This window comes from Pongo pygmaeus, chromosome 1, assembly GCF_028885625.2.
Source record: "Pongo pygmaeus isolate AG05252 chromosome 1, NHGRI_mPonPyg2-v2.0_pri, whole genome shotgun sequence".
NCBI classification, from domain to species: Eukaryota; Metazoa; Chordata; class Mammalia; order Primates; family Hominidae; genus Pongo; species Pongo pygmaeus.
The window spans coordinates 64,790,243-64,813,568 of NC_072373.2; the positions used below are offsets into that span (position 1 = coordinate 64,790,243).

Here is a 23,326-nt window from a genome sequence, read left to right on the forward strand (position 1 = left end):
TCCTGGAATTCCTGCAACTTCAAGAGTCATTGATAAGCAGAAATTGGATTCCATCTTCAACATGTTCCCTCTAGAAAAGATTTTATTCAGCTTGGCTTTCTATAGTTTGTCTTATGAAGACAGTTATTTTTTGTTGTTCACATATGCAATTAAAACATAGTAATACACATTTTCCCTTTCAAAATTGGTATTAATACCTGCCCTTGGGGAGTACTGGCCACAATAGTATTATAATACTGGCCACAAAAGTATTATAACAAGCATGTGAATAAAAAGTATTATAACAAGCATATGAATAAAAAGTATTATAACAAGCATGTGAATAAAAAGTATTATAACAGACATATGAATAAAAAGGACTAGCACTGATAAAACAGTTAAAGTATCTGTTTATTTATCACTAGTTATATATTAGCTTCATTTAGAGAATGCTAAATATGTAGGTATAGTCATATGTATTAAGTATATTACACATACGGTCTTATCTAATTTTTGCAGATACCTATTTTGAAGATAAGGAATATGAAGCTTAGAAAATTTAAGTTATTTCCCAAGATCATGAGGCAAGCCAGTATCAGAATGAGGATTAAAGCCTAGCCTTTTCCACTGCAAACTTTGAGCCCCTAAGACAGATTGTATTAGATTATTATAATCATCTTTTGAGGGATCTAGTAAGTAAACAAATTTATATATTTTTAAAAAGTTCGTAAAATGACTTCCAAGTTAATCCATTTTGTATAAAAACCCTAGATACAACAACCTATAAGAGATATTACCGATTAGGCTAGGCATTCTTTAGACATTACGTAAGGCTAAGAGGGAATGAGGAAAGATGAGAAGGTGGCAGAGACAAATCTGATTTTTAAATTTGCCTGCGGTTAGGTCAATATTCAGAAAAGAAAATCCAATATAGAGCACAGGGAAATATGTTTCAGTAAGAAAAATGTGTTTAATTTGCAATGTGTTTTACAGTAAAAGGGTTAATGTCTCTAATATAGCTATAAAACGTTTCCATAACAGTAAGGATAAGAAATCAATAGAAAAATGGAGAAATACAAGAATAGGCAATTCACAAAGAAGGAACATATATGGCCAGAAAGCCCATGGAAAAAATATTCTTCCTCATTAAAAATTCCAAAATTAAACAACAGAATGTGACACCTATTTAGACTCCCAAATTGACAAGTATTAATAGGAATAATAATAATAATGATACGCTAATTTTAAAAGATATTAAAATGTCCAGTGTAATCTAGGGGTATGCAAATGGGAATTACACATTGTTAGTAGGTAGATGAATTAAGCTACATTTATACAGTGAAATGCCATTGACCTAGAAATAAATATTTAGTTAAGTGGAAACATTCCATATAAAAAATTATGACACAGATGAAAGAATATATAGAGTGCCACATCTCATTTTGGTGAATAAGTAATTCTAGTAAGTTTATATATAATTATAAATTATAATCATGCATGTATTCATAATTACATGTGAATCTGTAGGAATTTACACCAAACTGGTAATTGGGGCTATCTAAAGATATCGATGTTGGGATTTGGACATTTTTCTCCATTTTTCTTATTATTTATCTATATTTTCTAATTTTTTATAGTAAAACTTGGATTACTTATGTAAATAAACAAAATCAAGATTTAAGATAAAAGCATTATTATGGTTAAGAGGATGAACTCAAGTCAGACAAGCCCAGGTCACAGGTGATCTTAGATAAATTCCTAAAACTTCTTAACCTTGGTTTCCTCATCTGTTAAGTGGTGATAATAATAGTGCTTGCCTTAGTGGGTTTTTGTGAAGATTAAATTAGTAACGATGTAAACTACCATGTGCACTTACCAATTAATCAATTACAGAATTTCTACTCCTATATCACAAGGCTGTATAAGGTACTTGGAGAATTACAAAGAAGTTTGAAATAGTCTCTGCTCTGCAGGCAGTTAAGTAGACAGATTCCACTAACTCATATGAGACCATGGCAAACAAGGGCTTCATAGTTCTATGATGTGCAAGGGAATCCAAACACACACACACACACACACACACATACACATACACTTTAAAGATGTTAAATGACTACTGAACTAATTTGAGACTTTGGAAAAAAGGGTGAATTTATGGTATATGAATTATATCTTTATGAAGATGTTTAAAAAGTAATCATTTTAGTGTGTGATATTTACCTGAAAGAAATGGTCTTAAGAGTATTTTAATACAAAATACAGACACAGTACAGAAACTAACATTGCAAAGAAAATTTTCTAAAGTAGCTGATTTGAATAATGTGAAATTCAATCTGGTTCATAAAGTTATTGAATTGCTTGGAGACTCATTTTTAGTGTGTGATTAATAAAATGATGCCCACATAGGATTTGCAAATATTAAATAGTATGACTAAAATAATGAATTCCTTAATTTTTCCTGTAAACCACTGGGAGAAAAAGAACTTTATTTGTTTGGGGGAAGAAAGGAAGCCGTAGCTCTTTCTTCATGTAACGTCAATAAGTTTCAAGGTCCAATTAAAATTGCACTTTCTCTAGAAAATTGCTTTCCTTCCTCACTTTTGCCCTTTCTGATAATAATAATCCTAGCTTCCCTTTACTGAACACTCACTATGCTCTTGGGAATATGTCAAGTCATTCGTAGACCTGATCAAACTTAATTTTGACAACAGTTCATGAGGTAAATGTAATTAGCTCCACTTAACAGATGAGACTGAGACAAGTAAATTAAGCAACTTGACCAGGTCACATGGTTATTAATTAATTCAAAGCTGGAATTGCCAGGTTACAAACCTGCTAACCTGTAATCCTATACTATACGAATCCATCTTTAAAAATATTTTATTCTATTTTTTTGACTTTTAATTTCAGGGATACATGGGCAGGTTTATTCTATAGAGAATTACCTGTTGTGGGGGTTTGGTGTACATATTATTTTGTCACCTAGGTAATAAGTATAGTACCCAATTGGTAGTTTTTCTGCTTTGTTTTGTTTTTTTGAGACAGGGTCTTGCTCTGTTGCCCAGGCTGGAACGCAGGGGCACAATCTCAGCTCACTGCAACCTCTGCCTCCTGGTGTCAAGTGATTCTCCCACTTCAGCCTCCAGAGTAGCTGGGACAATAGACACATGCCACCTCGTCTGGCTAATTTTTTTGGTATTTTTTGTAGAGATGGAATTTTGTCTTGTTGCCCAGGTTGGTCTTGAACTCCCGGACTTAAGTGATCCTCCTGCCTTGGCCTCCCAAAGTGCTAGGATTACAGGCATGAGCCACTGTGCTCAGCTGACAGGTAGTTTTTTTATCCTAGCCCTTTTTCCACCCTCTACCCTCAAATAGGCCCTGATGTCTATTGTTCCCTTCTTTATGTCCTTGTGTATTCAAAGTTTAGCTGCCATTTATAAGTGAGAACATGTGGCATTTAGTTTTCTGTTCCTGTGTTAATTCACTTAGGATAATTGCCTCCAGCTCCATCCACTTTGTTGCAAAGGACATGATCTCATTCTTTTTTGATGGCTGTGTAGTATTCCATGGTGTATATGTACCGCATTTTCTTTATCTAGTCTACTGTTGATGGGCATTTGGGTTGATTCCATGTCTTTGGTATTGTGAATAGCACTGCAATGAACATAGGTATGTATATGTCTTTATGGTATAGTGATTTATATTCCTTTGGGTAATATCCAATAATGGGATTGTTGGGTTGACTGGTAGTTCTAAGTTCTTTGAGAAATTGCCAAACTGTTTTCCACAGTGGCTAAACTAATTTACATTCCCACCAGCAGTGGTAACTTTTTTTTTTTTTTTTTTGAGACGGAGTGTCGCTCTGTCGCCCAGGCTGGAGTGCAGTGGCACGATCTTGGCTCACTGCAAGCTCCGCCTCCCGGGTTCACGCCCTTCTCCTGCCTCAGCCTCCCGAGTAGCTGGGACTACAGGTGCCTGCCACCATGCCCGGCTAATTTTTTTGTATTTTTAGTAGAGACGGGATTTCACCGTGTTAGCCAGGATGGTCTCCATCTCCTGATCTCGTGATCTGCCCGCCTCGGTCTCCCAAAGTGCTGGGATTACAGGCGTGAGCCACTGCACCCTGCTGGAACTTTTTAATAATAGCTCTCTAACTGGTATGAGATGGTATCTCACTGTGATTTTGATTCGTATTTCTCTAATGATTAGTGATGTTGAACATTTTTTCATATGCTTGTTGGCTGTGTATATGTCTTCTTTAGAAAAGTGTCTGCTTATGTCCTTTGCCTACTTTTTAATGGAGTTGTTTGTTTATTACTTGCTACTTTAAATGTCTTATAGATTCTGGATATTAGATCTTTGTTAGATGCATAGTTCACAAATATATTCTCCCATTCTCTGAGTTGTCTATTTACTCTGTTGATAGTTTCTTTTGCTGTGCAGAAGCTCTTTAGTCTAATCAGGTCCCATTTGTCAATTTTTGTTCTTGTTGCAACTGCTTTTCATGTCTTTGTCATGAAATCTTTGCCAGTGCCTATGTCTAGAATGGTATTCCTAGGTTTCTTCAAGAGTTTTTGTAGTTTTGGGTTTTACACTTAAGTCTTTAATCCATCTTGCGTTGATTTTTGTGTATGGTAAAATATAAAGAAGGGGTCCAGCCAGACATGGTGGCTCACGCCTGTAATCCCAGCACTTTGACAGGCTGAGGCGGGCAGATCATGAGGTCAAGAGATCGAGATCATCCTGGCCAAAATGGTGAAACCCCATCTCTATTAAAAATACAAAATTAGCTGGGTGTGGTGGCACACGCCTGTAGTCCCATCTACGCAAGAGGCTGAGGCAGGAGAATCTCTTGAACTCAAGAGGCAGAGGTTGCAGTGAGCTGAGATAGCGGCACTGCACTCCAGCCTGGTGACAGAGCAAGGCTCCGTCTAAAAAAAAAAAAAAAAGAAGGGGTCCAGTTTCAATCATCTGCATATGGCTAGCCGTTATTCCAGCACCATTTATTGAATAGGGAGAGTCCTTTCCCCATTGCTTTTGTCAGCTTTGTTGAAGATCAGATGGCTGTAGGTGTGCACCTTTATTTCTGGGTTTATTTCTCTATTCTGTTCCATTGGTCTATGTATCTGTTTTTGTCCAGTATTTTTGGTATACTGTTTTTGTACCAGTATTATGCTGTTTTGGTGACTGTACCCTTCTAGTATAGTTTGAAGTCAGATCATGCCATGCCAACAGCTTTGTTCTTTTTGCTTAGGATTGCTCTGGCTATTCAGGCTCTTTTTTGGTTTCATATGAATTTTAGAATAGTTTTTTTCTAATTCTGTGAGGCATGTCTTTGGTAGTTTGATAGGAATAGCTTTGAATCTGTACATTGCTCTGGGCAGTATGACCATTTTAACAATATTGATTCTTCTTATCCATGAGCATTGAATGTTTTTCCATTTGTTTGTGTGAATCCATCTTTGTACTCTGTTTCATCTGTGAATATTTACAAATGAGTGGATAAGGGTAGATGAAGATAATCAGTCCTTTCTCAGAGTATTCCTGAACAAGAGGTGACAAGCTAAAACTACACTTCTGGCAGGAGATCCAAGCTAGTTTTCTTCAATAACAATAACAGTATTCTGAGGCACAGTTATAGCAATTTATATAGTCAAAGAAATTACTTCTCCAAGAAGATACACTTAATTCTAGGAGCCAACTAGAGTATTGAGAGAAGAGTTCAACACTAAATAGTTTAAATCATTGAGTTGTTATCTGGAAATGCTTGAGATCACAGTTTTTGTTGAGTACAGATTTTTACATTTTATTTTTCATTCATTCACTTATTCAGTGGTTGTCGACTGGACACCTACTACATGCTAGGTGCTCTTCTAGGCATTTGAAATACAGCAGAGGACAGAATAGACAAAAAAAATCCCTGCTGTAAGAGGAAAAATAATAATAAAAAAGAAACAGAAATTTTGAGGGAAAAAGCCCCAAGAAACAACAATAACAACAAAGAAAATCCCTGACCTTATAGAGTTTACATCGCAGTGGGGGAAGATAGACAAAGAAATATGTGTTAGATGATGTTAAGTGATATGAAACAGAAATAATGAAGGGCAAGTGGCAGAGAGAGGTGATGGCTGGTGTTCCTGGGTCAAGGAGAACCTCTCTGAGTTACTAGCATTAAAGTGGAGGCTTGAATGAAATGACTGAGAGAGTAACCTATGTGAATATCTGAGGGAAGAGCATCCTACAGAAATGAAAAACAAGTGCAAAGGCCCTGAGCTTGATGTGTCTTAGAAAGAGTAAAAAAAAAAAAAGCTAGTAGGGCTGGAACAGAGAGAACAAGGAGTGGTGGTAGAGAAGGTAACAGAAGAAGCTCCACCTAGGCCCTGATAGACGTCGTGGCTTTTCTCTGAAGAAGGTAGATCAGTTAGGCAGCTAGTGTAATGACTGAGGTGAGGAATGATATAGGATGGCAGTAGAGGGGATGAGAATTGGTTGGCTATTGGACATATTTAAAAGCTGAATTGACAGGATTTACTGATAGATTGGAATGTGGAGTGCGAGAGATTGGGTGTGAGTGTGATGAAATAGTTGTGTTAAAGTTCAAGTTAGCTAATAGGGAAGGCAGGGGTGTGTGGGAAAGTCTTCAAAGTCCTCCTCAGACCTGGTTCTAGTATATACAGACCATTTGACCTTGAGGTTAAGTCAACAGGAGTCGCAAAATAACTGACTACTAAGAATAGGATGAAATCAGTGGTGACCCCTCTGCTCAAGTGGGTCTTGTTCCGAGAGGCTGCCAAGCTAAATAGTGGTTGTGGGAAAAGAACAAATATCTTTTCTAACGATTGATTTCCAGTTAAGGAGAGGAATGGAAAGTAAAGGGGTAAGGACAGACGTTCATCAAGTCTTAGGAAGTTTCAGGGCTTGGAGTATATTGCAGGGCCAAGCCTTAGTTTTTCCCTGTCTTTCCATTTTTTTTTCTCTTTCCTTTTTTCCTCATTTCCCCACTCCCTCCTTGGTCCAGGTTCTCGCCTGCAGAAAGGCATAGTTTACCTCTAGTTCTCAAACTTCAGCGGGCATCAGAATTCCCTGGAGGGTTTGTGCAAACACAGATTGCTGGGCCCCACTCCCACAGATTCTAAGTGTGTGTGTGCGTGTGTGTGTGTGTGTGTGTAGAGGGGTGGTGGACGAAAGCGCTGAGATTTTGTATTTCTAACAGGCTCCCAGGTAATGCTTGGGAAGAACTGTTGCTTTTTGGACAGCAACACTTACAAGGCAACATGATCTTGAGCTCCACCTCGAAGGATGTGAGCTGGGAAAGTTCCAGCTTACAGAGATTTAGTCACTTGAGAAATGGTCCACTTCCTCCAAGGTGTTTCTTGGATGCCCCAAACAGATGAAAACAAGAAGCGACCGTGGGCGAGGAGGAGGAGCTGGCCGTCCTCCTCGGTTGGGCAGCCCGTCGGAGCTCACCAGCGAGGCGAGGGCGGGAAGACAGCCCCCGGGCCGGCCCACGGATCCTCAGAAGGCGCGGACCTGGAGGAGGCGCCCCAGAAGGCGACGCCTCTTGCCTCTTGTGTCTCGCCTCTCGAAGGAAGTTTGCTCTTAATTTCAGAGCCGGGTTCGCCGTCGGATCAACCTCCAGGAGCGAGCAGTGGGTGCGGACCAGAGCAGCCAGTCCCCTGGGCGCGGGCCGGGCAGTTTCCGCGCTCAGCACAGGCAGCTCGCGGTCATGGGCGGCTCAGCCTCCAGCCAGCTGGACGAGGGCAAGTGCGCTTACATCCGAGGTACGCCCGCCCGCCCGCCCGGGGGCCTGGGGAGCCCCCTGACCCGTGCACCAGGCTGGCTGTCGCGGTCAGGGCCCCAAGGGGCGCGCCCCGGGCCTTCTCCCTGTAGCGCGCGGGGATCCCCGACCGCAGTCCGCCCGCGCGAGTAGGGTTTCCTGCCCCAGCCGGCGCGCTCCGGCGTGGGTGTGGACCGGGGACCGGGAGGGCTTGGGAGCGAGGCAGGTGCAGGATGCGGGTGGGGACGCCGGCGCCTCCGCCGCTCCCGCCGCCTCGGGGTCAGTGCCGCCCCCGCCCGGCGCACTTCGTCCTCCGGTGCCTGCCCTGGACTGAGTTCTGAGCGGTTTCTGAACTGGCCGCCAAGAGAGCAGCGGGGATATCCCGCGTTTCTAGAGATACCCTGGGGATTCCCGGCCGCTGAAGCAGAATTTCCCTCTTAGTAATGTTGGCCTGGCTTTGGAAAGCGCGGCGTTGGCCGCAGCTTCGCTCGTACCTCATCCTGGCACTTGCAGGATGATTTCATCAGCGGCAGAAAGGACAATGTCATGCCGTTCCCTTCCCGCCCCGGAGAGGGGCGAAGCAAAAGAGGAACACCGGCGTGCTTTGTAACTGCCGCGAAAGTTACAGATGGGGAAAAACTCATTTAGGGAGACCCTCAGAGATGTGGGGACTCAGTAGAGAGCGTGAGGCAGAAAAAAAACAAAACAAAACCCAAACCGAACTGAAACTGCAGGAAGTCCTGACTCGTTATCTCCTTTATTTCCTGGGTGTATTTGGCCTCCCCTCTTCTCACACCCCACCCCAAGCTTGCCTTCAACCGCTACCTAACATTTGGTTATCTTACCAATTTACTGTCTTTCCCCCGCCCCGCCGCCCGATCCCCTACCCTCGGCTTCAGAAATATCTTCTAGACTAGGTATTAAACTCTAGGTCTGTTTGGCCCTTGAATCCTTTCCTAAGAGGAAATCATTTATTTGGTGTTCTTATTCCACATTTGTTTTCAGTCACCACAACATTTAAGACCATTTTAAAGGGATATCAAATCAGGGTACTTGAAAAGCAACGGAGCTGATTTTACAGATTCCTGCTCTGGTGCTTTTGGAGGTAAAAGATCCTCAACAACCTGTACTGTCAGGGGATAACACTTGGTCAAGTATCTCTTTGCTTTTGTTTGTTAAAGGGGAAAAGATGGATGATTTATTTATATTAGTAAAAGAGCTGAACTAAGCTTAAAAGAAAGAAATGAAGCCTGCCTTAGTCTTAAAAATGTGGCTACATGCTTGTGTTACCAGTGTATAGGGACTGAAAGGGCAATCTAACAGAATGTAGTGAGAAAGGGCTTGCATTTGGATGTTAGCAAACTTGTGTTTAAGGCATTTATATAAGACTTTATTTCACTGGAAAGCTTAGGAGCACCTAACGTGGACGCATGGCCATGTACACTAATCATTTGAAGTCAAGCAATGTGAAGGATTAACTTGCTTAAAGAAGACTTCCTGGCCAAGCCGTTTGTTGCTATTGATGCAAACATTGTACTCAGATAATACGAAAATATTATTACTTTCTTTATTCTGAAAGCTATTAAATTATTACACATACAAAAGTACGAGGGAGTTAGGGCAGATGAAGAACTTGTAATGCAAGTGTTTGAATGAGTAAACCTATAGCATATGGTGTGACAGTCATTACATCTCCCAGTCTTGTTCAGCTTTGTCTTCGTTCTATATTCAGGAGGGCACTTGCAAGGTATGTGTAGTGGGAGAGGGAAGAGAAGAGTTAAAGTTAGAATACCTCCAGAGAAAAAGACTCATCGCTTCATGTGAGAATGCTAGTCTTGCCAAAAGAGAAAAGAACCTTGGAAAAATGCATGGTGTTGTACATTGTTAGTGCATGAGCAAATGAGGGTCACAGGGCTGTGATTTCCTGATGGTTTTGAAGCCCAGGTTCCTGAGTAAAATCATAGCCCTATCTTTACCTCTTTGCCCATCTTTTCGCCTGTAACTATTCTCAAGCTTTGATTCAATTGTAAGCAAAACAATTGGAAGTACGACAGTAAAGTTTAAGTATACTTTTATGACCTGTTTCTCATAAAGTAGCCATCAGTGAAATATAGATTTGAAAGCTCCTGAAGCTGAGACAATAACTTTCTTTTAAGCTTGATAAACTTTGCTAACAAGGAGAGTAGCTAGTCAATATATTTTGAGTGACTTTTGTTAACTTTATTTTGTATGCATCATAAGCAGCTGTATGCTACTGACGCTGAATCAGCCTTTACTTTAAGACAAATCATTTAACAGCTGCCATTCCTTGTGTGTCTCAAAACATCTGTGTCATAAGGATGTTTTGAAAATACATTGTTGGTTAGGATTTAGTTAAACTTTAGGTAAAGATATATCAGCTACGTTAAGGAGTTATTTCATTTCTAAAGATGTTAGTTTTGGAAATTACGACAATGCTCATGTTTCTTACAACAGAATAAATTTTTAGGATTGTTTCTAGAGGCCTTTCAGTAATGTCCCTTGATAAGATGTTTCTATTAATAAATAATACTGAGACCAACTTGTGATCACATGAGCCGTGTCATATGTTAGTCTTAAGTGATGCTTTTAGCACTGACCTAAAATGATCCTTTTTTTTTGAGACGGAGTCTCACTCTGTCACCAAGCTGGAGTGCAGTGGCGCGATCTCGGATCACTGCAACCTCTGACTCCCTGGTTCAAGCGATTCTCCTGCCTCAGCCTCCCGAGTAGCTGGGATTACAGCCACGTGCCACCATGCCCAGTTAATTTTTGTATTTTTAGTAGAGACGGGGTTTCACCATGTGGGCCAGGATGGCTTCGATCTCCTGACCTTGTGATCCGCCTGCCTCGGCCTCCCAAAGTGCTGGGATTATAGGCATGAGCCACCGTGCCCAGCCAATCTTGTTTTAACGAGGAAGAAAGCTCATAGATTCCAGGCATCAGTGGTCAGTTTCGGTGCTCTTCTCTCTTTATGCCATGTTTTCTTTTCTTTTCTTTTCTTTTTTTAGCTTTCTGAGATAGGGTCTCACTCTGTTACGCAGGCTGAAGTGCAGTGGTACAATCACTGTGAGCCTTGACCTCCCCTGGCTCAGGTGACCCTCCCACCTCAGCCTCCTGAGTAGCTAGAACTGCAGGTGTGTGCCACCACGCCCAGCTAATTGTATTTTTTGTAGAGATGGGGTTTTGCCATGTTGCCCAGGCAGGTCTCAAACTTCTGGGCTCAAGCAGTCTTCCCGCCTTGGCCTCCCAAAGTGCTGGGATTACAGGCACGAGTCACCGTGCCCGGCCTCTTTTTCTGAAAAGCTTTTGGTATGCCCGAAATTAAACTATAGCTTAAAAAAACCCCCAAAACAAAACCAAAAAAACCCCCATTATTTCCTGTTTAAGCAATAATTTTATTTCCTTCTAAAAATTACCCTTGAATTTTTAACGAATCAAAAAGAAAACAAACCTGAAAGATCTCCCACATAAGAAGTACTGTGGAGGGTCAGAAAAGTACTGGACAGTCAGTGCTGCAGCTGAGAACTATGGGATAAACAGATCCTAGTGGGCACTTGCAGGCCTGCCAGCAGCAAATACCAGTTAGGAAAACTGTTTTCCCCCACTGGATTTATTATTGCATAGTCAGTTACATAATATATAAAGGGCCCAGTGGCTTCCTCCAAACGTTTCTCAATGATCTGATGCTTATAAAATAAGAAATGAGTTTCAGCTTTAAAATAGCACATATTTTTCTCAGGGAAGTTCCCTCTTATTTATACAAGGGTTAACTTAGGTGGCTAGATATAAAGTTTAAACTGATGTGTCTAGAATGAAGTCTCCATGGGCAAGGTGGAGGATGGGGGAGAGCTGTACACATCTGCAGTCTACTTAGTGTAGATGTGTCGTACTAGTCCACACATTTGCTTCTTCGGTCATAATTTGTTGGTGGGAGATGGGCATAAGAACTGGTCTGACTTAACCTGAATATTTTTGGTAGTGTGATCTTAGAGTCCAAGTTAGCTAGTAATGGCGATATACTATGATGAGAAAGTTAGGAAATGCGTTATGGTAGACACCGTTGTATGTCAACCCAACATCTTTTTCCCATTCCTCCATTTTTTTTTTTTTTTTTTTTTTTTGAGACAGGGTCTCACTCTATCACCCAGACTAGAGTGCAGTGGGACAGTCATGGCTCAATGCAGCCTCGACCTTCCTGGGCTCAAGCGATCCTCCCACCTCACCCTCCTGAGTAGCTGGGAGTACAGGCATGTGCCACCAGGCCCAGGTAGTTTTTTTGTATTTTTTTGTAGAGACGGGGTTTCGCCATGTTTCCCAGGCTAATCTCAAAATCCTGAGCTCAAGTGAGCCACCTGCCTTGGCCTCCTAAAGTTCTGGGATTACAGGCATGAGCCTCTGTGCCCAGCCCCCATTCCTTTTTCTAACAGAACTCCAGTTTTGTTCAGGCATTAAAACTCCTGGCCGGGTTTGGTGGCTCATACATGTAATCCCAGCACTTTGGGAGGCTGAAGCAGTAGGATTGCCTGAGCCCAGAAGTTCGAGACCAGCCTGGGCAATATGACAAGACCTTGTCTCTCTCTTAAAAAAAAAAAAAAAAAGGAAAGAAACTCCCGATATTGCCCTCTGTTTCAGAGACACTAGCCCCATTTAAGGCCCCTGAAGGGTGGCTGCTGATTGGTCTGTACCTGTCATGGTGGTGTGGTCTCCTTGCCAGTGATTATAGTAGGCATGGGATTATGTTGCCAGCTGGTCAGTGATGCTTGAGGGGAAGTTTGCCAGCTGCTACTAGGCGAGTTTTCTTCCCTTTTAAAAAGGAGGCAAAGTGAAGGGCACTTCTTCTCCTTCTTTTGACTTTGTTGCATCTGAATGTGATGCCTGCAACTGCTGTTTTTATCTTGATGAGCAGGAGGGGAGCTAGCCTAAAGACAAAGCCAATACTTGGGGCACTGCAAATCTGAGGTGTCTCAGAGAAAAGAAGCTAGAGCCCTGACAAACTTTGCTGATAGCCACTATACACTAACCCTGCATAATTCATATTATGAGAGCCACTAAATCCCCTTTGAATTGGAATAGTGAAGATTGCTAGTTATCTACAATAACATGCTCCCCTGTTATGTTTAATGATAGAATCCCCAAATTTTAGCTGTCCACGTGAACTCCCATAATAAAGATATTTCCCAAACTCCTTTGCAACTAAATGGGGTTATATAGCTGAGTTATGGCCAATGGGATGTAGATAGAAGTGCCGTTCTAGAAAGTGACATTAAAGGGGAAGGGTATGACCATCTTCGTCCTAGTCTCCACACTGCTGGCTGGATTGTAACCATGGCTGGAGCAGCCATCATGGACCATGAGGTATCCTTTCAAGAAGGAGCACATGTAGGGCAGAGTAACTGTACAAAAGGAGGCTAAGTTCCTGTGAGAAGAACCTCCATACCAGCCCTGGACCATTTACCTCTGGACCTTAAAAAGAAAGAAAGAAACTTCCATCTCTTTAAGTCAGTGTTATTGTGGTTTTATTGTTGTCCACAGACAAACCTTATTGTCTACTACAATTATCTTCTTTTTACGTGTGGCCCAAAGCATCTTAACCAGTATACTAAATGCTGCCTTATTGGGTCCCCTTTAAGAAAAAGTAATCCAAAGAAAGTAGAAAGTGGGTAAAGATTATAGTATTTGTCTCAGCTCTTAATTTGTAGACATGAATAGGCTTTTGTAAGAAGTGAGAAATTGCAGCTGCTCCAGAGTAGTGGGGATGGAGGAAACAGGAGAAAGAAGGCCCACTATGAATAATGCACAAATGCATATTGATCACTTTATATTTTAAGTGAAAATAATGCCTTCAAGCATGCCAGACTACCAAGGAAGCTAGCAGGAGTTTCAAATAAGGAAAACTACTGCAAATTAGGAATTGCTAGTATCAATAATTACTTTCTATTTCCTTTGGTCTTTGTGAATTGAAACCAATACTTTAGAAATGGGAAGCTCTTTAGGAAACCAAATCTCATGTTGCAAAGCCATAAAGGATTTTGTGAGTTGTGAGTTTCTTAGAGTCAACCACAAAGACAGAAAAGACAGTAGACTGAGACAGATTAACATTTTCTCCTGTACTTGTGGAACAAAGAGTGACTTTCTCTTGTGGCTTCTAATACAAGCCTTGATAAACCCCGTAGAGTTAGATGATGAATCAAGCCCTGGTCTTGATGAAAAACTTCTTTTTACTATGGACGTTGGCTGTAAGAGGGCCACATCATCAGAGGTGCTCTAGTAATAGTAACTACTAGGGTGACAATAGTAATTTTTATTATCTTTTACTGTGAACTACTGAGCTGATTGTAGTTTTACTCTATTATAATCTCTGGGAAGGGCTGAACTGGGTTCACAGGTAGAAAGTGCAATAGCAGGAGCCCAATTTGTAAAGGTAGTTTCTAATTTCATTAAAATAAATGTACTGTGAATGTTTTACCAAACATGCAGTGTGAATCATGGCAGTGAATTTTAATCTCCTAATCAGAAATTTTAATTTTTTTGTTAGTATAGCTGGGTAACATCACTCTAAGAAATAAGGTACATATAACAATTTGCACTGTGAAATGGGAAATGAAGTCAGAAGTGAAGATAAAAGCATAATGGAAAGGAAGACAGGAGAATAAAAGCAAAATTCATCTGCTACAGTCTGTTTAAGGCACTTTACCAACAGTTCAAAACTAACACACATATGTACACACACACACACACACAAAGAGAGAGAGAGGGAGGGAAAGAGAGAGAGAGAAAGAGATTTAACAGAACCCCAAATGCAATGCAGATTTTCTCCTTTAAAACTGGAAAATTCATTTTAAAAACAGACTAGCAAGTTGCTGCCAATGCGAAAATGCATGCCAGCTTTTAAAAAGTGCCCCCTGCCTTTGTTACTGTATGTTTTTTCTCACTTAGAGAAGAGAATAAATGCTTTAGAGATATGAAAGCAATTAATTCACTTTTGCAAATTGCAGGTTCTTGGACCTAAGGAAGTTTGTATTTCTATGCTTGATGTTGTATGGAATGAGTCTATAGGATTAAAATAAATTAATAGTTTTTACTAGGAGCCCCAAAGCGACTTTTAAAAGGTCCATATTCTCAAGGAATTTTGGAAGAAGGGTAAATGTCTCTATGCCAAACCATGTGGATTTTTTTTCTTTTTCCTTTTTAAAAACTATTTTTATTTTAAAAGAAAACATAGGCCCAGACAGCCACACAAAACAAATGCATAGCTTAGTGAATCATTATAAGGCAAATACTTAGTAGCCACTATGCAGGTCAAGACATAGAGCTTCACTAGCCATCAAAGGAGGCTTCTGTGTGCCCCGTCCCAATTCTAGACCTCTTTGTTTCTCCAAAAATGACCACTATTTTCAGTTATCTATTTATAACTACCTCAAAGATCTTGGCTCTTAAAACAGGTATTTATTTGCTCACAATTCTGCTGAACTGGGTCCAGGCTGGGTGGTTCTACTTTTTATTTTTGCTGGTGGTCATTCCTGTGGATGCGTGCATCTGGTGGATCAGCTGGTGGCTGGACTTAGCTGACAAGGCTTTCTTTCTCTCCAGGTGGCCCTTCTACATGACCTCTCCTATAGGATACTGAACTGTTTAAATGGTGGGTCAGGATCTTACATTGCTAGAGTGTAAAAGCATGTAGAAGCTTCTAGGACTTCTTGTGGCTTAGGCCTGGAATGGCATCACATTACTCTGCCACATTTTGTTGGTTAAAGCCGGTCTCCGAGCCAGCCCAGATTCAAGAGAGGACTACACACAGGCATGAACACCTATGTAGGGGCTACCCTGGTAATAGACTACCACCTCACTAATCCTAGCTTTTATAATAATGTCTGTCTCTATTTCCTTATGGTTTCATCACCCAACTATGTATTTGTAAACTTTATAGTCTTACTCACTTAAAAAGATGTCTCTTTTAATCTACACATTTCCCTTACATCTTTTACTCGCAGATTATCTGTTGAAAGACTTGAGCTGTTTGATATGCAGAGTTTTTCACAGTCTGGAGTTTACTCATGGTGCAGTTCCACACATTTCTCCTGTATTTTCTACAAATTGACAGAGATAGTGAGACTTGATCAGTCTCAGAATCAAACCTTTTCTTTTTAACTTTTATTTTAAGTTCAGGGGAAGATGTGCAGCACGTGCAGGTTTGTTACATAGGTAAACAAAGTGCCATGGGGGCTTGTTGTACAGACTATTTTATCATCCAGGTATTAAGCCTAGTATCCATTAGTTATTTTTCCTGATCCTGTCTCTCCCCCCACCCTTCACCCTCTGATAGGGCTCAGTGTCTATTGTTCCCTTCTATGTGTCCATGTGTACTTATCATTTAGCTCTCACTCATCAGTGAGAATAAATGGCATTTGGTTTTCTGTTCCTGCGTCAGTTTGCTAAGAATAATGACCTCCAGCTCCATCCATGTTCCTGCAAAGGACTGCATGCATGTGTTCATTGCAGCACTATTCACAGTAGCAAAGATATGGAATCAACCTAAATGCCCATCGATAAAGAAAATGTGGTACATATACACCTTGGAATACTATGCCGCCACAGAAAAGAATCAATCCTTCTGTGAAGACTACAGGTAGTGGTGTGTATTCTTTTTTTTTGAGACGGAGTCTCACTCTGTCGCCCAGGCTGGAGCGCAGTGGCGCGATCTCGGCTCACTGCAAGCTCCGCCTCCCAGGTTCACGCCATTCTCCTGCCTCAGCCTCCCGAGTAGCTGGGACTACAGGCACCCGCCACCACACCCGGCTAATTTTTTTGTATTTTTAGTAGAGACGGGGTTTCACCGTGTTAGCCAGGATGTTCTCGATCTCCTGACTTTGTGATCCGCCCGTCTCGGCATCCCAAAGTGCTGGGATTACAGGCGTGAGCCACTGCGCCCGGCCCTGTATTCTTCATCTGGAGGCACATAATAGCTGGCTGCCTCTCTTTTTGTGATGTTAGTAGCGTTCCATTGATACTTACAGCCGAGACCCATTAATTCACTGGGGGTTGAACTGTCTCCGCTTTAGAGGAACTTGAAATTCAATGAGAAATAGAATTAAAGTTTTTGAACGGTGAAATAATAAAGGCAACATATGTTAGGTACTTCAAAATCATCTCCACCCTCTTAGAAATGCCGCCATGAATTTCAGTATTCTCTGATTTGGGCCCTGAGCAACACTGGCCAGGGCAGACCTCTCTTTCCTCTCTGCCAACCTTCCCTCTTGTCTTCCCCTAGAAAGTGCCATGGAGCCTTCATTGAACCCTTACCATGGGACAGCGACTGAGCTAAGAGCATTGCATGCATGAGCTCACATAATCCTCACAACACCAAATGGCGATATCATTATCTCCATTTCACAGAAGCAGCAATCAAGGTTTACAGAGAATAGAGAACCTGGCCAAAGTCATCCAGCCAGTGTGTGGTAGAAAAAGGTTTGAACTTAAAATACTTTCTGCCTCCAAACTCCTTGCTGTTAACTGAGCTGTGCTGCCTCCCAGATGGTCACAGTCATTGCTCCTTTCATCTGAATTTCCTCTTCTCTGTGCATGCTTTTTCTCACATGGGTAAGTATCAGAAACTTTTCCTGTTCTTGGATTTTAAGCCTTCCGGTTTTCTTTAGAGCACTCGGAAAATCCTATATTTTGCTAGAAGTTGTCCTGACTGAAGGGAGCTCAGTGAAAAACTCCCCATCTGCATCCTAGGCAAACTCGTCTCTTCCACTTCTCAGCAGTCACTCAGGCATTAAATACTTAACAGCATTCTCATTCCTGCAAACTATTACCATCAATGGTAGAACTGAACTGAACTCATTGACTGGAAATATATGGATCTTGGTTCCTTTTTTTTTTTTTTTAGCTTCTTTAGTCCAGTCCCTTGATTTATTTGTCTAATCTCTGTGCTGGTATAACACCGATTTAGTTATTATTGCTCTATGATAAATCTTAATAACCAAAGGGCAAGATCTTCTTTCTTCTTACTCATTGTCAGAAGGTGTAGGCTATCCTTCCATATGTGTTAAACTGTTAATTTCATGAAAAACCATCTTATAATTTTATTGAAATTGCATGAATCTACAGATAAATTTAGGAAGAAGTGACATCTCAAAGATATTGAGTCTTTCAAACCTTAGTATGGCACATCTCTTCCATAATACATGCTTTTCTTTCATCCTTAAAGTTGTATAGTTTTCTATATAACAATCTTACAAAAATGTTTAATAAGTTTATTTATTGGTGCCTTTCACTTTTTCTTACTATTATGATTACTATTATTTTCTCTTGTATTTTCCATCTGGTTATTTTAAGAGCACCAGAAAGCTATTTTGTTTTTGCATGTTGATTTTTGTATCCTACAAACATTTCAAAGCCTCTTATTAGTTGTAATAATTTGCTCATTCACTCTGATTTTTTGTGTGCATATATTATCTGCAAATTTGACAGTTTTCAATTCTTTTAAATCTTTATACCTCGTTTTTTATTGTTTTATTGAATTTACTAGGACCTCCAGCACAATATTCAGCAATAAGAATGACAGCAAACATCCTTATCCTGTTCCTACTTGAAAAGGAATGTTCCCCATTTTGCTATTAAGTATGATGTTAACCATAGATTTATGGTTTAGCTTAAGGATACTCCCTCCTTTTCATTAAGTTGCTTAAAATTTTTAATCATAAATATATACTGAATTTTATTGAAGACTTGATTTTTTCTAATAATATTTTAACGTGGTCATTAGAATTTTAATATTTAAAATATTTTTCCATTCCTAAGATATACCCTACTTGGTCACAGTGAAATATATTTTAAAAATTTTTATTTTTCTATTACGTGGAATTTTGATTTGCTTATGTATTTTTTTCTTTATCACTTGCGTTAATAAAAGTCATACAAAATGAAAAAAATTTATTGGGGGTTGAAAAATGGTGATATTCTAATATGTCATTTTGTTTTCATTTATTAGCTGAGATAATTTTATAGAGCAATACTTCCCGTATCTATCATTTGGTTACCTAGTATGATTCAAAGGCAGGAAAAAAAACATTAATTTTTGCTTTTATTTACCAGTGTTCAATATAATTTACTGGTTTCTTGACATCCCTTAAAGATGATCAATTGAATATAAAAATCATTATGAACTCACAAATCCCATTGTAATCTTATTTTATCGAAGCTCCAATTTCCCATCATTGGCCAATGAAAAACTCTTCAAGTTGGCTCCTGAATCTTTTGGAAATTACCCCAGTAGTATTTGATAACTTCCTTGCCATCTGGTATGTCAAGATGTTTTAGGTTCATCCTGTTTCTTTCCTGTCCCATATTGGGAGTAAGCAAAATCTATAAGAACCTCTGATTTCTTTTAGTGGGAAATAATATTTCAATATTACAATTTGAGTCTAGCTATGTTCACTGCTACAACTGGGTTGGCCATTATTTCTGGACTTTTTTAGTTTACAGAACTAGGGGAAATGTATCTCTTTAATATTATACTTATACATATCCTTTTCCACACTGAGAATCATGGTTCTCAAAGGCACTAGGCAATGATAGAATTAAATATACTCAAATTCTCGTTTGCTTTATTGTACCAAATACACACAACAGTCTCAGAATAATAATACAAATACTGCCATCATCAATTATGATTCTGGAAAGCTGTTGAAAAAACTTTTTAAAATCAGAGACAAAATTTTTATATATGCTAATCCAATTCTCCAACTTTATTTTATGATTTTACTACGTTAAACCATATAATCATTATATTCTATTCTCTTTTCTCATTCACTCTTTGTTTCACAATGAAGTGTTATTTAATGCATCAGTCCTTATGTTGACGTCTCTCTGGTGTTTAGAGCTCATTATATAGTAGATTCCTCAAGAAGAGCTCATGGGAACATAACAAGTATGAAGATAGGATTAATTAAGTGGGTCAGTGATATCACCAAAAGCCAGCTTATTTCTTCCTACTGTCTGTGGCCCAGCTCTCTTATGCTTGAAAGGTGGCTGCAACAGCAAATAGTATTAAATTCTTATGCACAGCAATGTCCCAGAGGCTAAAAAGAGATCTGTCTATTCTTTGAGTCTCCTTATAAGAGCAAAGAAACCTTTTCCAGATGCCTTACTAACAGACTTTCCCTTACATCCCACTGATCAAAATTGGGTCACACATTCCTTCCTAAGCCATCACTGGCAAGAGTATGGGATTATCATGATTTGGTTAGAACAATGAAGATTCACCCCTGAACTGGGGTTAGAGCCATTTCTCTGAAGCACATGGTTATAGGGAGGGTCATGGATACCCAAACAGAATCAGGTTCAGTTTAGCAAGAAGGAAGCAGGATGGCTATTAAGTAGGTAACCAACATTACAGATTTTGATAAGTGTCATGAAGGGATTAAAAACAGCACTGAGATAGAAAACTGATGGTGGCAGTTGGGCATGGAGATGACATATACTTGCCTGTGGTATTCAGAAGGATAATAAGTTGCTATCGTGTGAAGAACCGGGGGAGTATATTTTGGTTAGAAAGAACAGCATATAGGCTGGGAGCGGTGGCTCACGCCTGTAATCCTAGCACTTTGGGATGCCGAAGCGGGTGGATCACGAGGTCAGGAGATCGAGACCATCCTGGCTAACATGGTGAAACCCAGTCTCTACTAAAAATACAAAAAAAATTAGCCGGGCCTGGCGGTGGGCGCCTGTAGTCCCAGCTACTCAGGAGGCTGAGGCAGGAGAATGGCGTGAACCCAGGAGGCGGAGCTTGCAGTGAGCCGAGATGGCGCCACTGCACTCCAGCCTGGGCGACAAAGCGAGACTCCGTCTCAAAAAAACAACAACAAAAAACAAAACAAAACAAAAGAACAGCATATAGAAGGGGGAGGAGGGGGAAGTACTTGAAGGAACTGAAGAAAGGGTGTTATGTTGGGAGTGTAGTGAGTAAGAGGGAGGTTTGATGGGAGGTTTGATGGGAGGAGATGCCTATTAATATTTTGTTGCCTGGCTGGGCGTGGTGGCTCACGCCTGTAATCCCAGCACTTTGGGAGTCCAAGGCAGGTGGATCACCTGAGGTCAGGAGTTTGAGACCAGCCTGGTCAACATGTTGAAACCTTGTCTCTACTAAAAATACAAAATTAGCCGGGTGTGGTGGCACACGCGCCTATAGTCCCAGCTACTTTGGAGGCTGAGACAGGAGAATCGCTTGAACCCGCAGTGTGGAGGCTGCAGTGAGCCGAGACTGCGCCACTGCACTCCAGTCTGGGCAAGATAGAGTGAGACTCCGTCTCAACAACAACAACAACAAAAATTTTGTTGTTGTTGTTGTCTGTCTGCCACCACTAGAATGTAAGCTGTATGAAAGCAGGGTCTTTGTCTTGATTCATTGTTATGAAATGAATAGCACCCTCAGCAAATAGATCAGTGTCTGGTTCACAGTTCCTGACAGATAAATATTTGCTTAATGCGTGAATGAAAGGAGAAGAAAAAAGTTTAAACTGTAATGAGTATCTTAGAAAATAAGAGAAGTATTGCATTTGTAAAACAAGTTCAGGATTGTGATAAGAAACAATAATAGAATAAGAAAGAGCTCTTGGAAATTAAAAATCTGATGATCAACATTTTAGAAAATACAATTGGTGCCTTGGAAAATAAAGTTGAGGGGATTTTGCATCTAAATTCTAAGATCTAAAATTCTTATTTAAATTTAAACAGTACATTGCAATTATTGGTATTAATTTAATTCTTCTCTCTAAAAAATCATTTTAAGCATGTATATGTCAGATATTACACATTTGCTGATAAAACTTGTCTTTATTTTAACTTTAAGCCTCTGTCTGCTTTGCTTAGACAATAGAGTACAAAGATTAAAAGATGGAAAATAGAAGAGGCAATATAAAAAAAATTAAAGGGTCAATCCAAAAATTTCAATATCTGACTAACAGAAGTCCCAGAAAACAGAGAACAAAGAAAATGAAGGGGAGAAAATTATTAAACAAGTAAAAGCTTTTTTTCTAGAACAGAAGATCATGTGTCTCTGGATTTATAGGGCCAAAGAATTCCTGGCCTTCACTCAGAGCTGGAAATAGTTCATGCTTCCATCATCCAAAGTAGAAAGGCCTTATGATATATAGATATGGGTTAGAGTCTTCAGCAGTAGTGAGCAGAAATTAGCCCTAGACTAGAAGGCTGCTCTGGACCTGCTCTAATAAAAATTTAAAAGCAAACCTCAAACAGATCAAACTGATCCCAAGTAACTTAACTGCCTGCTTGAATAAAGTGCAAATTCTTTATAAGAATGAAACAAAATACCCATTCAACAATGTAAAATTCACAATATCTAATATCCATCATCCAGTTAAAAACTATCACAGTAGGCAGAAGAAGAAGCAGGAAAATATCCGCAAGTATAAAGAAAATAAATCAATAGAAATAGACTCAGGAATTATAGACATGGTGAAATTAGCAGACAAAGATGGTAAAGCAGTCATTATATGCTCCATGTGCGAACACAGAGGCAAACGTGAACATGATGAGAAAAATGGAAGATATAAAAAAATCTCCCTAGTCTCCAGTCTTCAGGCAAGAGCAATATGACTGCTGTGTTTCTGTAGCCTGCCGGAACATCTAGGCAGAATGTAGCTGTACTGACCTGCTACCAACATTCTCCATGGAGTTGGGAGAGGAACAAAGTAGCCTGCAGAGAACTGAATGTACACAGGGAGCTGCTGAGATGGGACTGGTCTGGGGCCAGAGCAGCTGAGCAGGATCAATTCAGAAATGAAGGAAAACTGTGGATGTTCCTTTAAAAAGCACATCATTATTGGTGGCCTTGTGCCCTTAATTCTGGTTCGCACACAGAACAAGTGACAATTTCCATGATTAGCTAAAAAGAATTCAGAGATTTTCCAAATTTGGATTGAATGTGTTTGTTTAAAGGATTATTTCCTGTGTAACTCATTCAGCACGAGTTACACAGGAAAAATTGCCTAAGCAAAGCAGATGCAGGCTTAGAGTTAAAATAAAGCCAAATTTTATGAGCAACAATGGCAAATGTGTAATATCTGGAGTATAAATATTTAAAATGGTTTTGTTAGAGAGGAGAATTAAATTAGTAACAATAATTGAAATGTATGGTTTACATTTAAAGTAAGTAAGAATTTTAGAGCATGACTAAGACCTGAGCATGTCAAGTGAGATATCAGTTCCTAACTAAAAATGCTAACTCCTGGCTGAGAAATGATAATCACTGTAGTAAAAGCTAACATTTATTGAGTGCCTACTATGTGCCAGGCAAGTAAATATCTTAGACGAAAGGTAACAGGGTATCAAATGCTCTTCCAGAAATTCTAAGTGTTTCTTCTAGAAATTCCAAGTCTACATAGCTTTTTCTTTAATGAAAAGGAGTATCAGCTTGATAGGATTTGAACGTTCAGCTGCTTTAGCTACCTTAAATGAGCTAAATGGAAACATTTACTAAACTTTTGATTCAATATCTTAATTCTAAATTATTTGGCTATTTGTGTG

At 39.9% G+C, this 23,326-nt stretch overlaps 1 protein-coding gene across 1 annotated transcript in view; it reads left to right on the plus strand.

Moving 5' to 3' along the window:
• The first annotated feature begins 7,292 nt into the window (after positions 1-7,292).
• The window catches only part of NIBAN1 (niban apoptosis regulator 1), a 180,191-nt gene continuing 164,157 nt past the window's right edge, over positions 7,293-23,326 (plus strand). Inside the window, exon 1 of the mRNA XM_054435848.2 lies at positions 7,293-7,760. Coding sequence (XP_054291823.1) covers positions 7,706-7,760 — 55 coding nt within the window. The 5' untranslated portion in view covers positions 7,293-7,705. The remainder of the gene's footprint in view (positions 7,761-23,326) is intronic.